Source organism: Pelodiscus sinensis, chromosome 27 (genome assembly GCF_052426305.1).
Source record: "Pelodiscus sinensis isolate ZL-2025 chromosome 27, ASM5242630v1, whole genome shotgun sequence".
Taxonomy (NCBI): Eukaryota; Metazoa; Chordata; order Testudines; family Trionychidae; genus Pelodiscus; species Pelodiscus sinensis.
This window is the reverse complement of record NC_143078.1, coordinates 6,011,865-6,036,113: the sequence shown is the minus strand read 5'-3', so window position 1 is coordinate 6,036,113 and position 24,249 is coordinate 6,011,865. Positions and strand designations below refer to the sequence as shown.

The 24,249-nt window shown below is 43.9% G+C and overlaps 1 protein-coding gene and 1 long non-coding RNA gene across 3 annotated transcripts in view; one reads left to right on the top strand and one right to left on the bottom strand.

The window, feature by feature from the left end:
• Positions 1-23: 23 nt before the first annotated feature.
• LOC149521391 (uncharacterized) overlaps positions 24-24,249 on the bottom strand; it is a 66,753-nt gene continuing 42,527 nt past the window's right edge. Inside the window, exon 4 of the long non-coding RNA XR_016347956.1 lies at positions 24-454. This is a non-coding gene — a long non-coding RNA (uncharacterized LOC149521391). The remainder of the gene's footprint in view (positions 455-24,249) is intronic.
• On the top strand, positions 1,809-21,635 carry LOC149521393 (complement decay-accelerating factor-like). Of its 2 annotated transcripts, none has more exons than XM_089773655.1 (14): positions 1,809-1,961; positions 2,264-2,449; positions 5,066-5,257; positions 6,842-6,941; positions 9,929-10,011; positions 10,332-10,526; positions 12,197-12,296; positions 15,011-15,093; positions 16,517-16,648; positions 16,820-16,939; positions 17,050-17,235; positions 17,536-17,633; positions 18,934-19,093; positions 21,157-21,635. In XM_089773655.1, the coding sequence occupies exons 1-12, from the start codon at positions 1,892-1,894 to the stop codon at positions 17,625-17,627; spliced, it is 1,539 nt and encodes a 512-aa protein (XP_089629781.1). In that variant the 5' UTR covers positions 1,809-1,891; the 3' UTR covers positions 17,628-17,633; positions 18,934-19,093; positions 21,157-21,635. The 2 variants fall into 2 exon arrangements, with proteins under 2 accessions (XP_089629781.1, XP_089629782.1); XM_089773656.1 differs by having other exon boundaries at positions 20,397-21,635.

The following is a 24,249-nucleotide window of genomic DNA, read 5'->3' as shown; positions in this document are numbered from 1 at the left end:
GGACCTGGTAACTATAACAATCTAGTGGTCAGCCAAATTGATCACAGAGGGGAAGCCGGGCTGTGTCTGTCGATCGATCTGATGCTCTTGGAGTTAGTGGCAAGATGAACCCAAAGTTCCATAGCAAAGCACCCTGCTTTTATAATCCTTTTCTCTGTTGAAGTCTATGGATTCTGCTGTGTCAGTCTGTGACCGGCGTGTTATCTTGTTGATGTTAATCATTCCCAAAACATCTCGAAAGGCTCATCCTCTCCTTGGTTATTAATCAGTTGTTTTTAGGCATGCCTTCACCTTTAGAGCCATCAATTTGCCAATCTGATCAATTCTTGACCATGGGTACACACTGATGGTTTCTCTGACGCTGATATGTCTCTTTGCAGTCTGTCTTTTACGTTTGTCTTCAATGACCTTCACACCGTATCTCATTCATACACACAGTCTTTCTAACAGAATCCTTCAAAAGTAAACAGCAGTGTTTTATTTTAAGCAAAATCAAAATCAAAACAATTCACATCTAAGGTCCGCGCCTTCAGTATTGCTAATCTCATTAATATAGACACAATGCCAAAACTCTGTCTCTTTACTTGCTAAGCTTACTAAACTTTAACACAAAGAAATATGTATTTTACTAAAGGGCTTAATTTCATAAAATATTAAGTGTTACTATGTTACCTTACATTGTTACATTATTAATCTTAAAATACAAATATAAAAAGAATAAAACTTTCAGTCCCAACACATCTAGCCCAGTATTCTGCTTCAGAGAGTGGCTAATGCCAGGTGCTCCAGAGGGAATGAACAGAACAGGGAATCATCAAGTGATCCCTCCCCTGTCTCCCATTTCCAACTTCTGACAAACAAAGGCAAGGGACACCGTTCCTGTCCATCCTGACTAATGGCTATCGATGGACCTATTCTCCATGAATGAATTTAGCCCTTCACAACATCTTCTGGCAAGGAGTTCCACAGGTTGACTGTGCATTGTGTGAACAAATGCTGCTTTTCATTTGTTTTAAACTTGCTGTCTATTAATTCTATGTGGTGATCTCATTATGGGAAGGAGTAAATAACTCTTTATTCACTTTTTTCCACACCAATCATGATTTTATAGGACTCCATCATATCCTCCCTTAATTCTCTTTTTTCCAAGCTGAAAAGCCCCAGTTTTATTACTCTCTCCTCATATAGCAGCGGTTCCATGTCTCTCACAATTTTTTGGTGCCGGTTTCTAAACCTTTTCCAAAGTCATGATATCTTTTTTGAGATGAGGCAGTCTGGGGTGGGGAGCGCACAATGGCCCTGGGGCTTGGTGCAAGGGGGGAGCACATGCTCTGCAATTTAGTTTGTAACATACTCCACACACACACAGTAGAAAGGCAGCAGTTGAATATACAGCACCTATAGAGCAATGGTGGGAAGAGGTGGGGTGGGACATGGGGGGAGGGATAGAGTGGGGGCAGAGCCGGAGACAGAATGAGGTGGGGGAAATCTGGAATTCTGCACCTATGTCCTAACTTGATTTGAACTTTGACTTCTGATATGGGCTCTGACCCTTGGCTCGGCTCTGGGTCTGACTGTGAACTGCCCCGCTACTGGCAGCCTCAGGTTGAGGAGGACCCTGTGTGACCCACCTCACTGCACAGAAGGGACACTCCTGGAGCAGGACCATAGGCTGCATCTGCCAGTGGCCAGCCCCTGCCCCATGGGATGTGGACAAATCCCTATGCAACCCAGCCAGCCCCACTCCCCCCCACGTGTCAGTCTACGCAGCCCCCGCCCCTTCTTCCCTGACCCCGCCTCCAAGCATTCTCAGCCCTGTTTAGGCCCCGCCCCGCCCCTTGCCTGGCTCATTCGGGCTGGGTATCCCGCACGCCCCGGCCCGTTGTGCGCTATGGCCCCGGGGCTCCCCTGCCCCGCGCTAGCCCTGGGGCTCCTGGCGCTGCTGCTGCCCGGGACTCGCAGTGAGTGGGGAGGGGCGGCTCCGCAGCCAGTCCCGGTGTGGGATGAGCGGGGGCTGCCGGAGGCTGGTCCCTTCCTGCCCCTGGAGGTCGGGGGGATCCCCCGCAGGGGCTGCCCTCGGTGGGAGAAGCACACGGCGGGGTGGCGATCGCTATTGTTCTTGTGCTCCCTGCGGCGTGGCTAGTGCTGGAGGTCAAGTCCTCAGCGCCCGGCTCTAGCAGCTGGGAAATCCCCTGATGTGCGGAGGAGCTTTCTGGTGCTCGAAAAACCCGGTCTGTTAAAACGGCTTGTGTTTGGTCCCCAGGTGACTGTGGGCCCCTACCCACATTGACTCGTGCCATCCCTACTATCGGTCAGATGGAGAGTTTCCCTGTTGGCACACCTGTTACCTACAGATGTAGGAAGGACTTTGTTAAAATCCCTGGCATGTCCGACACTGCCCAGTGCCTTCAGAGCTCAGAGTGGTCGCCTCTGCAGGAGTTTTGTGGCCGTAAGTATTTTATTGTTCTCTGGGATCAAGTTTCTTGGGCTGCCTTTCACTGGTGGAGAGGAAAGACTTTTGCTGTTTAGTAGGTCTAGTGAAAACTCGCTCTGCCCTGTGATGATACCCAGAGGGAAGGGAGGGAAATTGACAAATAGTTGAATGCTTTTCTTCCCAGTAGTCTGGCATTACAAGCCTAGAAATGCAAAATCCTCATTGTGTGCATCTTTCTTTCTGGTTAAAAGTGTTTGGGTGGCCTAATTCTGTGTCCCCATACTTAAATGTTTGGGGAAAGTGATAAGAGTAACCTTAATTGTGAATTTCCTGTGGTTTTGTTATCTGGCATGTTGGACAAATGTGGGGTTCTGGTTAATCAAGAGTTACACTTATCAATGGAATACCAGCATTCAGAGTAGGGATGTAAAAGATCATTTAATTAGTTAACTGGTTAACAATTAAGTTTAGTTGATTAAATGGTGCTTGTTGGTGACACGCCTGGACCAGGCCCACTGTGCTAGGGATGTAATAGTGTAGTCAATTAACCGATAAGCTTTTTGTTTATCAGTTAATGCTATAGACTACTTGTTTTGGTGATCAGAGAGGGTGTGTGGCCCCTACTGGATGAAGGCAGTAACCTAGTGACAGATGATGTACGGAAAGCTTAAGTACTCAATGCTTTCTTTTGCCTCTGTATTCACGGAAAAGGTGGGCTCCTGGACTAATGCGCTAAGTGACCCAAGATGGGATGAAGATGGACAGCCCTTGGTGGGTAAAGAACAGGCTAGGAACTATTTAGAAAAGCTAAACGTATACAAATCCATTGGTCCAGACTTAATGTATCCGAGGGTACTGAGGGAGTTGGCAAATGTCATTGAGGAGCCTTTGGCCATTATCTTTGAAAAGTTGTGGAGATCAGGAGAGATCCCGGATGACTGGAAAAAGGCAAATGTAGTGCCCATCTTCGAAAAAGGCAAGAAGGACGATCCAGGGAACTATAGGCCAGTCAGTCTTACCTCGGTTCCTGGAAAAATCATGAAAGGGATTCTTAAGGAATCCATTTTGAGGCACTTGGAGGAGAGGAAAGTGATTAGGAATAGTCAGCATGGATTCACATGCTTGACCAATCTGATTAGTGTCAAATGTGCAATTATATAACCTCCTGGGCAGTTTACTAATCCAGTTATTAAACTAAAGAGTAGTATTGGGAAAGCAAAAATACAGGTTAATAGAGCTTTCTGGCTAATAAAGTGATGGACAACACAGCTTTTATTGTACTCGTTTGGGGGGAGTGGGGTAAATTACGACTCTATACTTATAAACACTCTTGACATAGTTAGACTTAATTTAGGTTTTTTCCTGGGAATATCTAATATATAAAGGAGAATGCCTGTATGTTTGTGCTCTAATAATTTGGACACTATAAGAGCTACCGCAACCAAACTTCCCATGGGATAACCTTTCCTCCAGGAGAAGGTTTCAAGGTACTGTGGGAGGGAGTAGGTGAGAGACCGATGCCTCTCCCCAGGGCTACATGGAGCTTGGGAGTGCAGGAAGAAGCGATTTCCCTGCCATTGCTGGAAGTATATGGAAGCCCCTCTTCAATAGTGCGATTGGCTTGGGGCCAAGCGGCCGACCAATGGGCGGGTGGGTTGCTGCTGTGGCTCGCTCGAGGCAGAGGGGGCGGGGCTGGTGTTACCATTCAGCTGCCACTTGGAAAAAAGTGTCCATAAGGAGGCGCATCGGGGACCTGGAGGTGAGAGTGGGGAAGCAGGAAGGAATGAATGGGGGGCGGGGCTGGTCCAGGGGGGCTGAACCGTTGTGGGGGGGGAGTGGGGAGTAGGGCAGGATTGGGGAGAGGGGCTGGATTATTGGGGGGTTGGCTGGTCTGGGAGGGCTGCACCATTGGGAGCAAGTGTTGGAGGGCAGGATGGGGGGGCTGGACCATTGGGAGGGGTGCATAGATGGAGGACAGGATTGGGGGGGGCTGGATTGCAAAAATACCATCTGATAGGAAGAAAAACATTTCACTGTTGAAGAGGGGCCTCCGTATGCTTCCAGCATGGTGATTTGGGGGCTCTCCCTTCCACTGTGCTTTTAATGGCTCCAAGACTGTCTGTTTTCTTCCCATGTCATGAGTTTCTTTTGTGACTTTTGTATCTAAGTTTGCCAAGTCAGATAGCTCTGATCCTCAACATTGCAATGCCTCTTTTTTGAGTCAGAGATTTTGTTTTATGCAGCAGTAGAAAAGCATGAAGGTCTGCCATAATGGCCAGATGTCAGGCACTGGCAGCTGCGGTGTGGCCAGAGGTGGTCAGGACCAGCTTCTGTTTTTCTAAATTTTGTTCCTCTGGTTTCCCAGGCAATGCTGGGTAAGTCCAGCTAGTAACAACATAAATGAACAAAAAGTCATCTAAATTTGCGTGCTGAGTTTGTTAGGCCCTCATTCAGAATAGGGTCAGTCTGACTAAAGGCATCCAAATATAATCATAAGCAACCTCCAGAAAATACTGCTAAAAAGTAATTTGTTTTCTAATCACTGAGTTTTGTTCTGTTGTTACAACAAACTGCGATTGTACTGATCTTCATGGCTGGACCTTTCTAATCATATATCTATCTCATTGCTAGGTAGCTGTGGTGTTCCCACGAGGTTAAAATTTGCTGCCTTAAGTAGAGAAGATGAAACGAAGAGTTACTATCCTATTGGGATCAATGTAACATACACTTGTCGCCCTGCATATCAGAACATCACTGCACTGCAGCTTGTTAGTACTTGTTTTGAAAATTTAACATGGTCAGAAGTCCCCGAGTTGTGTAAAAGTAAGTTTGTGTGTGTGTGTAATATATATGCAAACTTTTCTGTCTCACTTTATCTGCAAAACCAACCTTTTGCAATTAGGACTATTAGGGATCTCTGTGACTCACAATTTGCTAGCTTCATACTTAGTTTGAAGAGCTGTTTAGCCAGTTTTCCCCTTAGGATAAATTGCAATAGCTGTATTTCTACAGAATAGTTAAATTCTCTTAAAACTGGTCCAATTCCAGGCTAGCACTGGCTGTATGAATACAATATGTCTGTCTTGACTTAACATGGTAAACGTCTCACGTCATATACTTCAACTAGTATAAGCACAGTAAATTACTTGTAGAAGAAAGTGGAGTTGAAGGGAACAAATTTCCCCTAAGGACTCCGGAAGGTTTCTTGTCTGCCATCATAAAAACTGATGGCATGGATGGAGTGGGATTTTTTTTCCCCTCACAATACTTGGTAACCGAGATATTCCAGATAAATTCATGGAGGTTAGGTCCATCAATGACCACTAGCCAGGATGGATAGGAATGGTGTCCCTAGCCACTGTCAGAGGCTGGAAATAGATGACAGGAAAGGGATCCGGTGATGAACCTAGGGAATTCACTGTCAGTAAATAATAAAAGAACCTGTAGGACTCAAAAAAAAAAAAAAGGGTGTCCATTTAGTATGCATAAATAAGAACTGAAAAAGCATGATGGGACTTAAGTCAAACTTTAAGGGTGGTGGTTTTAACAAATCTGTTTCTCGCACTCAACCCTTGACTCCAGTGAGCATTTTTATTGCATAATTACACCCTCTTCCTCCTCCTGCCCCTCTTCCCCCCCCCCTGCCCCCCTTCCTCCCCGCATGATCTGGCCAGCTGTACAGGGTACAATCTACAAGGAGTTGAGCACCTTCAGTTGCTACTGGTAGGGCTTAATCATGTGTGGCTTTTACTCTCACACTCACAGCTTCTCACCATGGTCGCTGTGTGACATTAACTGTATGTAAGTGGTGAGAGTCAGGGTACACTTAGACTGGAGGGTTTTTCCAGGATACTTCCGGTATTCTGGAAAAACTCTGCTCTGTCCAGAGAACACGTTTGCTTTTCCATTTTTTTTCCAGCAGAGCAAACGTGTTCTTTCAGAGAGCTCTGTGTACCTTGTTCTATGAGGAATAAGGGCTCCACCCAGAGAGGAGACTTTTCCAGAAAAGCTGTTGGAAAAAGCTACGTATATTTTGGGGCGCATTTTGTGTAGCTTTTTCTGACAAAAGACTAGTCTAGACCTACCCTCAGTGTGCAGATGTAGCCTTCCCAAGAACATTAGCTCTGTTGTTAGCCATTTTGTTGGTTCCCTTGTGTGAGGGTAGGGGTCTGTGCTCGCAGAAGCAGTGGAGCCTCGGGCAGAAGAGGTGAGGCAGATGCTAGCCTCCCCCCTAGCCATTCAGTGCCATCAGGCACTCTGGCGGCAATTGAAAGGGCCGGGTCTCTAGCCATTGTTGCAGTACCTGCAACCAGGAGTCCTGGGCAGCTTCCCCCTTCTCTCTGTTGGTGAGCCTGTCCTAGCATCATAACACAAAGTGATGCTAATCCAAGCCCTGTTCTCTGTTAGGGAAATCGTGTGGTCCTCCAGGAGAGCTACTCAATGGCAGAGCTGTTCAAGAAACAGAATTCCTGTTTGGTGACAAAATACAGTTCGTCTGTGAAGAAGGGTGAGCGTCAGGAGGCCTCTGGTAGTTAATTTGTAGAACTTTGGTGCGCAGCTGCCGGCTAACTACAGAAGAATGCCTGGGCTCCCTTAAACATCTGACAAAGGGAGGAGGAAGTGCACTTCATCTGCAGCTTTAGGGTGGGGCCTCCCTTGGAAGCAGAGGCTTCAAACAGATTGATAGTCTGGGTATATGACTCCAATTTCCCCACTTGAGTGAGGAAGTTGAAGTGGGTAGAAGGCCCAGCTGCCTGCGGAGGATGGGCTTGGTGTGGTTCCTTTAGTTTTTGCACCCAGAGGAGTTCAGGGAACACCAGTCCTGTCCAGATGGGTTATTTAGTGGGTCTCTATCAAATATAAAACCAGGCCTGGGATTCTGTAGCTGACAGGCAGCTGGGATTCAACGGAATCATAAAATGCAAATTTCAGATGGAGTTAGCCACTAGGTGGTGAGGTAAATTCTCAGTGGCTTGGCTCTGGTGGAAACAACAGTTCTTGGTTGCAATATTTGTGAGATGCCCGTCATTTTGTAGAGTGGACCCAGGATGTGACTCTGGGCCCAAGTATATCTTTTATCCCAAATTCAAATTGGCACATGTTTTTAAGCTTTTATTTATAACAGAAAGTATGCCAAGATACAGTAGGTGTCGAGAAAATTAAGTCGATATACAATGATTTTAACCAAACATGAGTTTTAGTAAATAACAAAGTTTGGATTAGTGTCCTGACTCTCTCATTTTATTTTATTTTTTTTTAAGTACCACATGGGCGATGTAGTTTGAAAGGCAACTTGAATTCCAATAATAGAGCTTGTATCAAGCATGTAGAATAGTGTATCAAGCATGTAGAATAGTATATCAAGCATGCTTACTGTCAATCTGTAACATAAACAAGGAGAAGTCTTGTGGCACATATTGGAGCATAAGCTTTTGTGGGCAAACACCCACTTCGTCAGATGACATTCTTTCACAGCAGGAATGGTCTTGCTCAGTTTCTTACCCCTTTCTGACTAAGTGGCTAGCCAAACTTCAGCGCCCCAGGGAAGTTCCTGTTCAGAGTAGAAATTGATATTTTGATGCAGCCTTGCTTATTTGCAAAGCATGTAGGAAATGCTGCTGCTTCAAATGCAGGAGAAATCAAAGGTGAAGGAGGAGTTTTAGCTTATATGCCCTGGTTTCTCCTCATCCAGCGCTATTGACCCAAACCCCTAAGTATCCCTTAGGGTCAAACTGTGCTTAAATCCAAATAGAAGCTTCTGTTTCAGTATCCCTGGTTTTGTTCTGACTTGGGACTCCTGGCAGACACCCTCAAATCCTCCTAACACCCTCAAAATCTCTCACCAAAATGTTCCTCCAACATAGTGCAAAACTCCCAAGTGTGGTCACATGATCCCAATTTTTAGCTGGGGGATTGTGATGCACTTGTCATAATTATATTAACAACTGTCAATATTGACAATGTCAATTGACAGCCATTAATTGACAACCGTCAATCTCAACAATGTTTTTTTAACTCAACTAGTAACAAGGATTCATTCTGGACATATGTCACCACTTGCAAGCTGAACAGTAACATAAGCAATCAAGAATAGTGATAGAAATGTAGCCGTGTTAGTCTGGGGGTAGCTGAAGCAAAATGCAGGACAATGTAGCACTTTAAAGACTAACAAGATGGTTTATTAGATGATGAGCTTTCGTGGGCCAGACCCACTTCCTCAGATCAAATAGTGGAAGAAAATAGTCACAACCATATACCAAAGGATACAATTAAAAAAAATGAACACATATGAAAAGGACAAATCACATTGCAGAACAGGAGGGGGATGCAGGGGTGGGGGGAAAGGAAGGAAGGTAAGTGTCTGTGAATTGATGATATTAGAGGTGGGGAGAGTGGGATGTTTGTGAGTTAATGGTATTAGAGGTGATAACTGGGGAAGCTATCTTGATAATGGGTAAGATAGTTCAAGTGTGTGTTCATTCCTTTTGGGAGAGTGTCGAATTTTAACATGAATGACAGTTCAGAGGATTCCCTTTCAAGTGCAGATGTAAAAGGTCTTTGTAGAAGAATGCAGGTGGTTAAGTCATTGAGAGAGTGTCCTTTCTGGTTAAAATGGCAAGAAACTGGTTTTTCTTTGTGATCTTGTCTGATATCTGTTTTGTGGGCATTAATCCTTTGGCGAAGTGTCTGAGATGTTTGTCCAATGTACATAGCAGATGGACACTTTCGGCACATGATAGCATAGATTATATTTCTGGATGCGCAGGAATATGTGTTCTTGATCTTATAACTCACTTGGTTAGGTCCAATAATGGTATCAGCAGAATGAATATGTGGACAAAGCTGGCAACGGGGTTTGTTGCAAGGGAAGGTACCAGGGGTGGTATTAGTGTGGTATGTCCTGTGGTTGTTGGTAAGAATCATCTTGAGGTTAGGTGGTTGTCTATAGGAGACTATGGGTCTGTCTCCCAGAGCCTCTTGGAGTATGGTATCCTGTTCCAGTATAGGTTGTAGTTTATTGATAATGTGTTGGACAGGTTTAAGTTGGGGGCTGTAGGTGATGACAAGTGGTGTTCTATTGTTGGTTTTCTTGGGTCTGTCTTGAAGTAGATGGTTTCTAGGTATTCGTCTGGCTCTTTCAATTTGCTTTTTTATTTCTCCGGGTGGGTAGTTGAGGTTTATAAATGCTTGGTAGAGATCCTGAAGCTTCTGGTCTCTGTCAGTGGGATTAGAGCAGATGCGGTTGCATCCCCCTCCTGTTCTGAGATGTGATTTGTCCTTTTCATATGTGTTTATTTTTTTTAAATTGTATCCTTTGGTATATATGGTTGTGACTATTTTCTTCCACTATTTGATCTGAGGAAGTGGGTCTGGCCCACGAAAGCTCATCATCTAATAAACCATCTTGTTAGTCTTTAAAGTGCTACATTGTCCTGCATTTTGCATAAGCAATCAAGAAATTGAAACTTTTTTTTGTTTCCGTCTTGTGTTTAGGTACAAGTTAATTGGCCGGACTTTCATCCAATGTATAGTAAGTGGAGACAAAGTTGAATGGAGTAAACTTCCAACTTGCCGAGGTAAAACTAATTCAGTCTTTACCATATGCTAAACCTCAGGTTTGTTTATAAACTAGCTAATTTTTCAGGTGGCTAAATATTTTTCTTTTAGGGACATTGGATATACTTTTTGTTTGCAAATGTTTGCCCTTGTAACTGAAACTTTATTAATATTAGTGAGACCAGGTTGGAGAGGTAATCTCTTTCTGGGCCACTTTCTGTTGTGTGTAGCAGAAAGAGAAACTTTCAAACAACTCTCAATATTGCCTCCTATCTTGGAAGTAACACAGCTACAACGATACTTCAAACATCAATATTCACAGCCTTCTGTTTTCCTGCAGTGATCACTTGTTCCACCCCTCCTGACATTGCCAATGGAACTCATGATGGCAAAGATGTAGAAAATCCTGTCATTAACACAACAGTAACTTACAGATGTGACCCTGGGTTCCAGCTTGTGGGTGCTTCCTCCATTCATTGTAAAACAGAAGATAAAAAAAGTGGAAACTGGAGTGGACCTGCTCCTGAATGCAACGGTGATGAATGTGTTTTGTGCTACTTTTTTGCATGAAGTCAAACTAGGCAAAAGTAACTGAAGTATAAGAATCATGTAACACTTTAAATGTTTTTTCTCATCATTTCCTCTACTCAAATCAAATGCTAGAATCCAATTGAAAGAAGAGACGAGTGGTACTCTCTCAGTTGAGTGGGGCAAAAACTTCACATTGTTTAAAGATGATTCCACAGTTTCACACCGGACACTAAATTGTCGGTCATTATCTTCATGGTCTAACTTGTCATTTTTTTTAAAATGGTAGTGGTAACACTTCTGTAACATTTTGAGGGAGAACTTGGCCCTTGCTCCCATGCACTCACTCCAGCTGTACTTTCTGGTAGCATACTAAATGGATGGTTTTGAGCATAAGAAGGTGGGTGAAGAATACAAGAGAGTTTAGCAGGTGTGATCTAAGGTCAATAATGTACAGAGAAATGGGTTTGGAACAATAGAAGGTTGGTCAGTGCACTGACAGGATTGAACAGGAAGGCATTTGCTTTCGGACAGAGGCTTAGCTGGGATTAATTTATCATAACTTCATTGAAGGCGCTAGTGCTGACAGCTTAGACTTGAACGCTAATCTGTTCTGCCTCTACAGACTAGAGGAAGAGCTTTGGGCATCTCCACTGCTTGTTTCTCACCAGCATCAGCTGGTTCAGTTTACTTTCCTCACTTTAAGGCTCATACAGGTCTAGGACTTGGGCGGTGTAGTTATCAGCCAAGTAGCTCTAGGTCAGGTGGGGAGTGGAAGCTGCCTCTGAGCTCCATCCTCCTCCTGCCCTGGCTCTCAGACAGCTGCTGGGCAGGGCTGCAGAGTAGTGGCTGCAAGGGAGTGGTGTTAAAAGTGGCTCCCTCCTTCCTGTTCCATACATGGGGCCCTGCTTTGTTCTCTCATCGCACCTCTCACCCCCTCACCCCCCCATCCTGGTTGCAGGTAAGAACATAAGAACCACCATCATATTGGCAGACCAAAAGTCCATCTAACTCAATATTCTGTCTTCGATGCCAGGCACCCCAGAGGGAATGAACAGAACAGCTAATCATCATGTGATTCCCTCCTCTGTTGCCCATTCCCAGCCTCTGACAGACCGAGGATAGGGGCACCATCTCTGCCCATCCTGGGTCCCCCTGTACCCCTTCCCACAGGGAGCTCAGCCTGATGTTTAGCGCCTCTTCCCAGGCTTCTCTCAGTGGGCGAAGTACATGGGAGAGTTGAACCTTGCAGCTTCTGAAGTCCCTTATGCTCCCCAGCCGTGTGGCTATTATTGAAGGCCATGTCTTCTGCTCCTGGCTCAAGCCCTACAGTGGGTGGGGCTGACAAATCGCAGTAACCTCCCTGGTGTGATTAGGGGCTTTCTGATGCGGAATGCTGCTACTAGAATAAACGCAGTCTGTTAAAACGGCTTGCGTTTGCTCCCCAGGTGACTGTGGGCCCCCACCCAATTTGACTTGTGCCATCCCTGTTATCAGTCAGATGGAAAGTTTCCCTGTTGACACACCTGATAACAGCTTCATTAAAATCCCTGGGATGTTGGACACTGCTGTGTGCCTTTGGAACTCAGAATGGTCAGCTCTCCAGGAGTTTTGTGGCCATGAGTATTTTATTTCATAATGCAAAATGATGCTAATCCAAGCCCTGTTCTCTGTTAGGGAAATCGTGTGGTCTTCCAGGAGAGCTACTCAATGGCAGAGCTGTTCAAGGAACAAAATACCTGTTTGGTGACAAAATACAGTTCGTCTGTGAAGAAGGGTGAGTGTCAGGAGGCCTCTGGTTGTTAATTCATAGAACTTTGGTGCGCAGCTGCTGGCTAAATGCAGAAGAATGCCTGGGCTCCCTTAAACATCTGGCAAAGAGAGGGGGTAGTGTGCTGCATCTGCAGCCTGGGGAAGGAGTGTCATTTGTGTCATGTGATTCAATTTATTTTAGATCTGAGGGAAACCAGGACATTCCAGAGAGACTTAATCACTTTCTTGTTTATTGTCCACTTCAAGCAGTTAACATAGTTGTTTAAGTTTTACAAGCCTTAAAAATAATTACTATAGACTATAAACCTTAATCAGGCTTGGAGAACTGGATAATATCTCTTGTTATGAAATGGAAAAAAGCTCTGTATCAAAACTATTTTTGGGTGTATCTTTCCTATTAACCTTAAGCACCTTGCATAATATAGATTGACATTCAGGGTGTACGCATACCTTAGCATCATGGCTATGCGTGACATAAATGCAATCCCAAAAGAACATTTCAGTAACCCTAGCTAGTGTCCCCCTTGCAGGTGATGTTCCGACAGTGATGAGAAAATGTTGTAGGCTGCATGTACAGGACAGGATGATGCAGGCAGAGTTAGGTTGCTGTAGTTCCTGTCATGCAGACCTAGCCTTAGCCTGTTGTGCTAGAGGGAAGAAGGCAGGGATGGCTGTGTGGCTGTATATCCCATCCAGTAACTTGTTGGCAAGCTTCTTTTAATCATCATACAACCTCCAGTGACAGAGGAGAGGTAACCTGGGCTGCACAGATGTTGGAGGGCCTGAGGAAAAATTTGGAATGGAGGCTCCCTCCACTTCGCTCCCTGTGCCCCCACCCCACGATTTCCCATAATATTACTTTTGGGATGGGGGGGAATGAGTCTACAGTGTACATATCCCCGTGCAGTGGCTCCTGTACAGTCAGACTGTGACCCACCCAGGGCATGGAGACCTGGCACATGCGGTTTCAATACTGGTGAGCATGGACACTTGCTGCCCCTCTGTCATAATCTGATCGTGGGCTCAAAATTTTAGTGAGTAGCATTGCAACATGGGATACCGAGATGGCAATACCTCTCTGTTTGGGGGCCCTCTTCAATAGGAGGCTGGGGAGAAAAATTCCCCTCTTGCCTCCCCAGTGGTGGCCTGAGAGGTATCTAGAGATCCTTCAGCTGAACTACTGACTTTGAGGGTGGAGTGTGTTATGAATACTTGACTGTTATTTATTTATTTTATATATATATACACACACACACACACACACACACAGAGAGAGAGTTCCCTAGGTTGTAGAGTGCCAAGTTGTTTCATTTCAGAACTGGGCCCCAGAACAGAACCACGAGAGCACCTGTTGGCTTGCAGGAAGCAAGTCCCTCTTACACCATGACAGCGTTCTGAACAGGCAGATGGTCTATAAAATCACTAGCCCTCTGAGGACATCACATTGAGTAACTAGGACTGGTGTAGGGACTCTTCCTAGAGTGGAAGAAGAAAGAGTCACTACAATGTGTGAGTTACAGAGGAGAGGATCTACTGTTTTGTTGGCCAGAAGATTAAAGATTGTTCCCAAGTGTCTGGTTTAGTGTAGACCTGTTAAGCTTGCTGAGAGCATGAAGTAGCTACAGATTTGCTTACTTAAATTGCCTCTTACTGCTCGTGCACTTTGCATGCTGGTTCCATCATAGCAGGTATGGTCGGTCTTAGTCTGTTGTCCCATTTTTGACTGAGGGTATGTCTACACTTGCAACCCAGTTCTAACTAGGGATGCAAATGCAGGCATTCGAAATTGCTAATGAAGCGGGCATTTAAATATCCTGCGCTTCGTTCGCATGATCTCGCTGGCGCACTAGTTCAAATCACAGCTGATTCGAACCAGGAAGCACCTGCCGAGATGCTTCCTACAAAAAATGAGGAGTAACGTTAGTTCAAACCAAGGGGTTTGGTTTGAACTAATGCGTCCCGGAGGGCGCTTCCTGGTTCGAATCAGCTGTGATTCGAACTAGTGCGCCGGCGAGATCATCCTAACGAAGCGCAGGATATTTAAATCCCTGCTTCATTAGCAATTTCGAATGCCTGCATTTGCATCCCTAGTTAGAACTGGGTTGCAAGTGTAGACATACCCTAAGTGGCCAGTCAAACTTTAGTGCCTTGGGAGTGTTCCAGTTCAGAGTACAAATTGATGTTTTGATGCAGCCTTGCTTATTTGCAAGGTGTGTAGGAAATGCTGCTGCTTCACATGCAGAGGACACCAAAGACAAAAGAGTAGGGTTTTTTAAGCTCATATGCCCTGGTTTTTCCTCATCAAGCACTATTGACCAAAACCTCTAAATATCCTTTAGTGTCACACTGTGCTTAAAAGTTCTGCTTGGATTTATCTCAGTCTCTCTGGTTTTGTTCTGCTGTGTGACTCCTAACAGACACCACAAACACCCTCAAAATCTCTCAGAAAAAACTTCATCTGACACAATGTAAAACTCCTGAGTGGGTTCACAAGATCCCAACATTTAATTAGGGCATTGTGATGTACAATTACAGCAAGAACTCATTAATTGACAACCATCAATCTCAACAAGGTTTTGAACTCCACCAGTAACAAGGCTTTACTCAGGTTTTATGTAATCACCTATAAACTGAAAGAATCCATATTCCCGAATAGTTATACAAGCAATCAAAAAACTAAAATTTTTGTGGGGGGGGGGGTTTCCACTTTGTGTTTAGATACAAGTTAATTGGCCAATCTTTCATCCAGTGTATACTTAAGGGAGATGAAGTTGAATGGAGTGAACTTCCAACTTGCCAAGGTAAAACTAATCCAACATTTGCCATCCTTTAAATCTTGTATTTTGGTTAAAAACTAACTAAATTTTCAGATGGCTAAATATTTTTCTTTTGGAGACTTTGGATAAACTTTGTTTGGTCAATGTTTACACTTGTAACTGAAATTTTCATTAGTATTAATGAGACCAGGTTGCTGAGGCAATCTCTTAATCTCAAGCAATTGCTTGAAATGTCTGTTCAGAAACTTGTCCTTGTGCTACATGAATCTCTCAATATTGCCTCACCCACCTTGTGTGTCTCCTACCTTGAGTGTCACAGCCACAAGAATACTGCAAATATTCATACTGATGGCCTTGTATTTCCTGCAGTGATGACTTGTTCTGCCCCTCCTGACATTGCCAATGGGACATGTGATGGCAAAGGTGTCAAAAATCCTGTCTAATACACAACAGTAATTTATAGATGTGACCCTGGGTTTCAGCTTGTTGGTGCAACCTCCATTCATTGTAAAAGAGAACATAAAATAAGCAGGGCTCAACAAACTATAGAATCTACTCGCCCATGGTGAGTAGATTTCAGCTGTACGCCCTGTTCACCGGCGGTGCGCGCATGCCGGTTCCCATGCACTTACTACAGCTGTAATTTCTGGTAGCCTACTAAATGGACAGTTTTGAGCATAAGATGAGGGTTTAACAGAAATTATCTGAAGTCAGTAATACACTGAGAAATAGATTCAGAACAATAGAAGGTTAGTAAGTGCACTGACAGGTTTGAACAGTTTAAGAGAAGGCATTTGCTTTGGGACAGAGACTTAGCTGGTATAATTTATCATAACTGCATTGAAGATGTTAGTGTTGACAGCTTACACCTACAGCAGAACAGTATATTCTTCATTTTATCTGATCTCAACTATGGTCCAAAGGCAAGTATGATTTGGTGGTAGTTGTTTTATCTGGGAATTTGTTTGATTTTAAATCCTACAACCGGGGTGGGGAATCTCTGACCACAGGCTGGACATGGTTAGTTGGGTTCAGTTGCTAGTGGGCTGCCAGACGTTTTGTGTACCTGAATGGCCACCGGCATGGCTGCTCGCGGTTCCCAGTGGCCACTGTTCTCTATTCCGGGCCAATGGGAGCTGCAAGAAACAGCGTTGGCTGGGCCACCTCTTGACGCAGCTCCCATTGGCTGGGAACAGTGACCTGTGGCCATTTTGTACACTGGGGAGAAGAGTATCTGGCGGCCTACCATTGACTAACCATGACAAACCACGTCCAGCCAGCTTGCCGAAGGTTCCCCAATTTTGTCCTACCACTTTGGTCAGACATCGTATTTGTTTTATTGTTGTAACTGTCAAAACGAGGCAAAGGTTAAACATTTTAATCCATTTTACTCTACTCAGGTTCTTGTACTGAACAAGTTATCTTGGGGGGGCTTTTTTTTTTCCAGAGGTGGCTAAGTTACCAACACAACCCAAACCACAACCCAAAACACATAGTCATTCAACATTCCAAAAGACGCCTGTGACGATCACTTCCTTTCGTTCTTTCTCATTCCTTAGAGGGGATGAGAGTGTAGTAGGTGAGTCTTGTGCCATTACCAAATGGGACGTTGGCAGACTAAAGGGAGGAAGTGAATTACCATACCCCAGCTTAAACGGGGCAAAGGTTAAACATAGCATTTTAATCCATTTTATTCTGCTCAGGTTCTTGTACTGAACCAGTTATCTTGGGGGGGCTTTTTTTTTTCCAGAGGTGGCTAAGTTACCAGCACAACCCAAAACACATAGTCATTCAACATTCCAAAAGACGCCTGTGACCATCACTTCCTCTCGTTCTTCCTCATTCCTTAGAGGGGATCGGAGGGTAGTAGGTGAGTCTTGTGCCATTACCAAGTGGGACGTTGGCAGACTAATGGGAGGAGGTGAATTACCATACCACAGCTTAAAGCTTTCAGCTATCACACGTGTTTCTTTATTTTAGGTAGGTGGGCTCCTCTGCCACGGTTCAGGTTTGTCATGCCACTGTACAAGGATCAGAACTATTGTTTTGAGGATAACAAGGGAAGTTCTATTTGCCGACAAAGTTACATGGGAATCTCTGGAGTATTACCCAGCGCCACGTGCTTTAACAACTTTAAATGGTCAGAAGTCCCATCATTATGTGGAAGTGAGTCTTTTTTTTTTTTTTCTGTCTCAGTCGATCTGCAAGGTGTCTTTGTGCAATTAATATAGTTTGCTCTTCAGAAGCCAGCTTAGTTCAGTCCAGGCTGCATTGATCTGAACATCTTGAAACCTTTGTTTTAAATGTTTTGCTTTCATTTCATTTCATGTCTCCTTGATCAATAAGAGAGCCTGAATGACCCTCTTAATACCATATCTAAAAGCAAGCGACTTTTATACTGTCTATATCAAAACCTTGTTTCTCCATGGCAATGAGGCAATGCCTAATAATTTTGTTCTGTCCTAGAGAGATCCTGGCTATCCAGGAGAACAAACGCTTGGCAGAGCTGCTGCTATAGCCGATTTCCAATTCGGTGCAAGAGTGTGTTTCACCCATGAGGAAGGGTGAGTATCAGGCTCTGGCACATGACTTAAAGCTGCTGGCTGACTCTGGAAACTGAGCATCAAAGAATAATCTCCAATCTACTCTGGGTCCCTGCTACAAAACTAACTCCTCATAGTCAGAACTTTGAAACTGAACTTGAACCTAAGTTGGGCTCTGATTCCCAGCCCTCCACACCTCAAACAAGAGAACCCAGCTCTGTCCCAGGGGTTAGTGCAGAGTTCCAGGATTATGTGCCTGCTGAAGTTTAGACGGCTAAAAATTTGGCTGGATGGGAGGATTATATGATCTAGCCAGTACAACCAATAGAGACTCGAGTTTAAACTGATGATGGAGAATCTTGTTGGTTTGTAGTAGGAAACGAGAGATACTAAAAGGGATTCCAAAGCTGATGGGGACCAATCTTGAGCTGAAATCAACAGTCATAGGTCCACTGAGGTCCATAGAATGATAGGGGTTTTGCCGGTATGTAATACACTCTGGTCATGCTAGTGCTGGTAGGTGACACTTACTTTTTATGGCCAGAAATAGAACCCAGATTTTGTGACTGTTGGATAAGTAATCAAGAAAGCAGATAGATGTGATGGTCTTTATTCAGGTACAAGTGAATAAGACTTTTTTTTTTAACTAAATGTGTGCACATAAAAGGTGTGTAGAATAAGATACTTGCCCCTGTGCAACTTTTGTTAAGGCTTTGAAATGAGCTGGTGCCCAAAGATGATGTCTTTAATTTGGAGGAGAGGTTAGAAGTAGGAGTGAAAGGCTAGTAGTGTGCCTTATGGGTAAAGTCCCTCCTTGTAATGCTGACTGCAGCTTCAAAATCTGAAGTTCCTTTGGAATTAAGAAACCTCTCTTCATAGGGAGCTTTCCATAAAGTTAAAATCTTCTGGACCTTTCTTGAGGAGTATCCAAAAAATACATAGCCTGGTCTAAAATAAACTATGCAACTGGGAAACTTCTTGCTTAACTCCTGATAGGTTCCAGCAGCATGGAACTCAGTGCTGTCCCTCAAGGATCAACCAGCTGTACTGCTCTAACTCGCGTAAGGGTGGGGATGTACTTTGTGGCAGCGTCTCAAAGTTTGTGCTGCCAGGCTGACATCTGAGGAGTGCTGGGGAGAGCATGGGGCCAAACTTGACAGAGGTAATGCCTCAGCTCGCTACATTACAGTGCTCATTATCCTAACAAATTGCTATGAACTCCTGGAATTTTGGATCAAACTACTTGAAAGGTTTCCTGTTAATCTTGAACTTGAATTGTGTGATTTTTTTTTTTTTAATGTTCTAATTCTCTTTACTTTAGACTCCTGATAACCCTAATGGCATAGAGGGAAGAAGTGTAGAAAGTCTTGCCTCTGCAGAAATGTAGATGTGACACTATCTCTTTCTTTGGACAGACAACTGTTTATTGTACCATACAAAAACAAATATACTCTGGAGCTGGCCTGCCCCTGAATCCAAAGGTGAGTAGCATTTAGTATCTGTCCCTTCTACTAGGCATGCACCTAAATGTGAAGAAATTGGTTTTATGTTTGTGGCGGGGTTTTAAGATTAAGATCTAAATCTTATTTTTAAAAAGCAGGCATTGTTGGAAACTTAAGCTTTACAGAACAGCCCATCCAACATAATTAGCTTTGCTTGGGAGACCTTCTGCCTTTCCTAGTGCCTGCATTTTTTTTCTTCCATTAACATTCCAAGAGACATTTCAGACCAGGGCATGACTCCACTACATAAATTTGCTACAGTTACGTGGCTCAAATCCCCTCTAACACCCCTCTAGCAGAACTGCTACTTATGCTGATAGTTTCTCCCATCCACATAGGAAATCCACATCCCAGAGAAGAGCTAATCACATCATCAGGAGAATTCTTCTGTCAGCCTACCACTAACTCCACCAGGAGTTAGGTCAGCATAGTTGTCCCTGTGGTGTGAGAAATCCACACACCTGCAAGTAGCTATGCTGATGGAAATTCTTAGCGTAGGTCAGACTTGAGATCATAGGTCCCCACTTGAATATGTGTCTCCTTTAGAAAGCCTAGCCTAGCCCAGCTACTATTCCAATCTGGAAATATCAATATCCAGACTTTAAAGGATTGGAGGGGGAGGGGGATGTTCTTTAATATTGCTCTATGCCCAGGAGGATGTTAGGACTTCTTGGTTTTTTGTTTTTGATTTTGTTTGTTTTGTTCCCTCCACATCTTCTGAATGATCCTTATTCATTACCCAAAAGCACTTTATAGATGTGAAAGTAAATTCCCTGAGTAAACATAACCAGACAGGAGCAGCTTCAATAGATTTTCTGAGAGGGAATATATTTTTAGCCCTGCCTAGAGGAGCAGCTTCAGATGTTTTGATCCCAGCCACAAAGAACTAATGGAATTGTAGGTCTGAATGTTCTAAAACCTACTACCACTTGTGTTGTATAGTGGGCAAACTCTGCATCTAACACATTTGCCACTCTGTTATGCAGATTTGTTAGTATGAAACCGTGGCTTTGCCTGAATTTATAGAACCCAGATTTGCCATATGGTTCTATTTACACTTAATACTAAAAGGCGTGTGTACTGCTCCAGGAAATTTGTGTCCGTAAACTTTGTAACGAATGGAAATCCAAGTGAAAGGAAAAAGCACTGAGTTAATTTTGTGGTCCCAAAACTATTTTGTCTTCATGACCCCGTTTTGCTTCCAGCAATCCCAGACAGCATAGCGGATGTGACTTATTTTATATATGTATGTATTTATTTATTTTGTATTTTCTCTTTGTAGAGCTAAAAGTTGTCCAGTGCACATGGGTGTGTGACCCAATTGCTGATGGTGTGACCCCATGCCCTATACTTAGGAAACTGGATTGACTCCAACTGAATTTTGATACACACCTAAACCTTTGTTTGAAATGGATCTTTTTCTGGCATAGGTTTTGTTACTGGATGTTTTCTCCTTTCCCTGCTACTAATCTTAGGGTCAAAACGCAACCAGGGCATGTGTACACTATGGAGAAAATTGACCCTCCTGGGGTCGATCTTCTAGCATTCGATTTAGCTGGTCTAGTGTAGACCCCTCTCCTCCCAGTCAAAGGCTGACCCCACCAGCGGCCTGTACTCCTCATTCTGTGAAGAGTGAGGGAAGCCAATGGGAGCCAAAGCATTGACGGAAGCCAATGCTTCCATTGACTTCCTGCAGTGTAGATGTTGCTGCAGTGGCTTGGCTTCAGGTAAGCCGAACCCAGTTATGCATTTTGTGTAGTTGAATGGCGTACCTTGAGCCAACCTGCCTAGTTTAGTGTAGACCTAGGCCTAGAATACTGTGCTGCAATTCCCCCAAAATAAACCTTGTTTGACATTTTTAAATTGCAGTAGCACCTCAGGGTAACTACCAGGTTCGGACCTTTTATTCTAGGTGCTATATGAATACTACAGAAATGACAGACTGTACCCCTAAAGGTCTATTTGACACATTAGTCACATGCACAAACTTTTGATTTGTGATGACACTATTCCAGTGTTACCTATTTAATGCTTATTTGCAGTGGCTGCTGCACCTCCATGTGGAAGTTGGGATGGGCTTAGTCATCTTCTGGTAAACGGGACAGCATAGCCTTTGTATAGTGGAGACTAGAAATGTAAGCGAGAACCCTGAAGACTGCAGGAGAATGATGCAAACCTATTCTGATGAAGCAATGACGCTTTTACGAAGGACTTGTCTAATCAGAACACATTTGACTTCATGTCTGAAATATGAAAGAGCCTGGAAAAACCTGCCTGCCTTCAATGTTAGATTATCTGGGAGTCCAATCACAGTTGCCTCATCAATCCTGTACTCTTACTACTAGTATTTGGTATAATCTAAGACAATAAGTGATGTTTCTGTAGGTATGGATTATTCCTGGCCTCTGTTAACTGATTAGTTTTTATATAATATATATATTTCAGTTGACTTTAATTTTTTTTCTGTGCTGAGAATAGCCATTATCTTGGTAAGGAAATAAAACCTTTTTGTAAACTTTAATTTTTCATTTTTCACTTTCTCCACCTCAAACCGATATTTCCATCATTGTAAAAACCCACTGTAAGATACTGGAATTTCTATGATGCTAAAATAATTGTTTGCCCATAATGCCAGGGAAAGGTTTAGTAAGAGCAAAACAAATTTAGGATCCTTGGCTGGGTGATAAGGATGGGTGTATTTAAATCAAGCCAATGGGGAAGGAAGGTGCCAAAAAAAAAGGGAGGGGGCAATTTGAATTATATGGATCTGGAGTCCCTTTTCCAATCTGATTATCTGTGGGATTTCTTTGTCCTACATCTGTTTGTTTCTCTGGTTGTTGGGGAAAGGGGGCAGCCACAAAATGCTGAAGTAAATTAAGCAAGTATGGAGCTGTCTTTACTAATGTCATCCTTAATGAGTTAGACTACAAGTAACAGTAGGGCTATGTCTACATTGCGCTTTCTTGAGCAAGAACATATGCAAATGAGCTTAATGAGGCAAGTGTACACTGTGCCTTCTTGGCAAAAGCCCATTGTGCAAAATGGTGGCTCATTAAGTATGCAAATTAGGTGGCGATATTCATCACTGTGCCTCATTTGCATATGTTCTTACACAAGAGAGCACAATGTAGATGTAGCCTAGTAGAATTAAAATCCAAACAGAGGTGGTGTTTATAGGAGAAGGCTACTTGACATGACTGCAGCAGTTTTGTGTCCAGGCTAAAAAGCAGATACCATATAGAGAACAGTAACTGGCCTTTCCTCTCAGCATCCCAACAGCTGCATGTTTGTAGTTTTGCTAATCCAAAGGGGAAGAAGGAACAGCTAATGAAGCATGAGAATGAGAGGAAGAGTGGGGATGGGTAACCTTGGTTTTGAGTGCCCCTGACAAGTTTAATTTTGACAAGAAATGCTTTGCTGATAAGGGATCATGAGCAATTTGCCGAAGCTGGGGGAATTGGTGCTCCACTAGTGATTATGGTGAACAGGAGTCACTAAGAATTAGCAATAAAACTTTAAAATAATACACTTTGGAGTAGCTGAACAGAGGTTTTCTGTGGGCAGAGACTTATCTTCTCCGAAACAGTTGGATGGAAGGTGCCCCCCCCCCCCCCACAAAAGATCAGCTGTTGATCACTTGAGACAGTCTCATACTTGGGGCAACTGTTTGGGATGCTCTAAACCTATTGCCTTTGCATATAGGCAAATATTGTGCCTGGAGCACACGAAGAAAAACAAGTTAAGTTACCAGAGTGTTCTGTTTGAAAAGCCCCGGGTAACGCTTTTTTAAAAGTTTCTTTTAATTTCTTCAGGTTTTCTGTTTTACATTTAACTTTGGATGGACTTGGAGGAGGCTGTCGCCTATGCCAAGATGATTGTACAGGGAACTGAAGTATAAGAACAGGGTTTTGAGTACTTTTCCTCCTCTGCAACTTCTGATGTAAACAGAAGATTCTTTTATTTATTCATGACCTCTCTAGGCAGTGACTCTCTACTTGTGGAAATTGAGACTTTCACAGGGTGGGGTCACACACAAGCCAGAAACACATCCTAGTCAGGGCTGACTCTGGACAATGACTGACTTGCAACAAAGAGCTCTTCCTGACACAAGGCAAGACTCCACTGACTTTTGTTTTCCTATGTCACTTATATTGTCTGACTTCCGTTTGATACCCTATTCTGCCTGTGCTTAAAATAAGGGGGAAAGAATGGGAGACGAAGTTCTAACATTAATTCCAGAAAGACAAATTTTATAGATCACTTCTATAGACAGTATTTTGTAAACTGCTTAGTGATGGGCTGGCTTTACCATCAGGTGAACTGAGGCAGCCGCCTCAGGTGCCAGACTGCAGGGGGGTGCCACTAGGACCCAGAGAGTAGACAATTGTGTCTGCTGCTGGTGCATATGTAGGTAGCAGAAGTACCATGAGAGGAGTAGAACAGGAAGAAGGCAGAAGTGAGACCTTGCAAAGTTTTGGTCCAAGCGAAGGGGGTATGAGGGTGTCATTTGAGCTCCCCACCTCAGGTGCCAAAATGTTGCGGGCTGGTCCTGGCTTGCTCTGAGTATCAGCTTATACTTAAAAGGAGAGAACCACTCCTTGTTCCACTGAAGGCATAAGTGGGAGTCTAATAGCTCATGAGGAGCTATGCTTGGTATGACCATAGCTGGCATTTATAGCAGTTTTCAAACAACATCTGTCTGGCTTCAAATGTCAGCTTGTTTTCCTTGAGAGAACATGAGCTGCTGTGGTAACTTCAGTTCTAATTTCCATAATGCTGTAATAAGTTAGCCAAGCCTCAACCCTCTTCTGTGTACAAGGCTTAATTCCACTAATGTTCATAGGGCACCTGTTCTATGCAAGACTCCACACAGGGCTCAGACTGCAGCAGGAAGCCCAGGACTGTGTAATACTGTTGGGCTACATCTACACTGGCCAGCCTTGCACAAGAAAATATGCAAATGAGGCACGGTGATGAATATCGCTGTGCCTCATTTGTGAACCTAATCGGCTGCCATTTTTGCAGAAGGCGCTTTTGTGCAAGAAGGAGCTGTCTACACTGCCCTTTCTTGCGCAAACCCCCCCCCCCCCGCTTGTGCAAGAGCCGTTTTCCCGCTTATTTCCAGGAAGAACGGC

Bases quoted from the DNA above. Each gene is read 5' to 3' on its own strand.
- LOC149521393 (XM_089773655.1), top strand. From the start codon at position 1,892: ATGGCCCCGGGGCTCCCCTGCCCCGCGCTAGCCCTGGGGCTCCTGGCG. The intron at 2,450-5,065 runs GTAAGTATTTTA...TCTCATTGCTAG, and splicing joins TCTGCAGGAGTTTTGTGGCC to GTAGCTGTGGTGTTCCCACG. The intron at 16,649-16,819 runs GTGAGTCTTGTG...TTTTTTTTCCAG, and splicing joins AGGGGATGAGAGTGTAGTAG to AGGTGGCTAAGTTACCAGCA.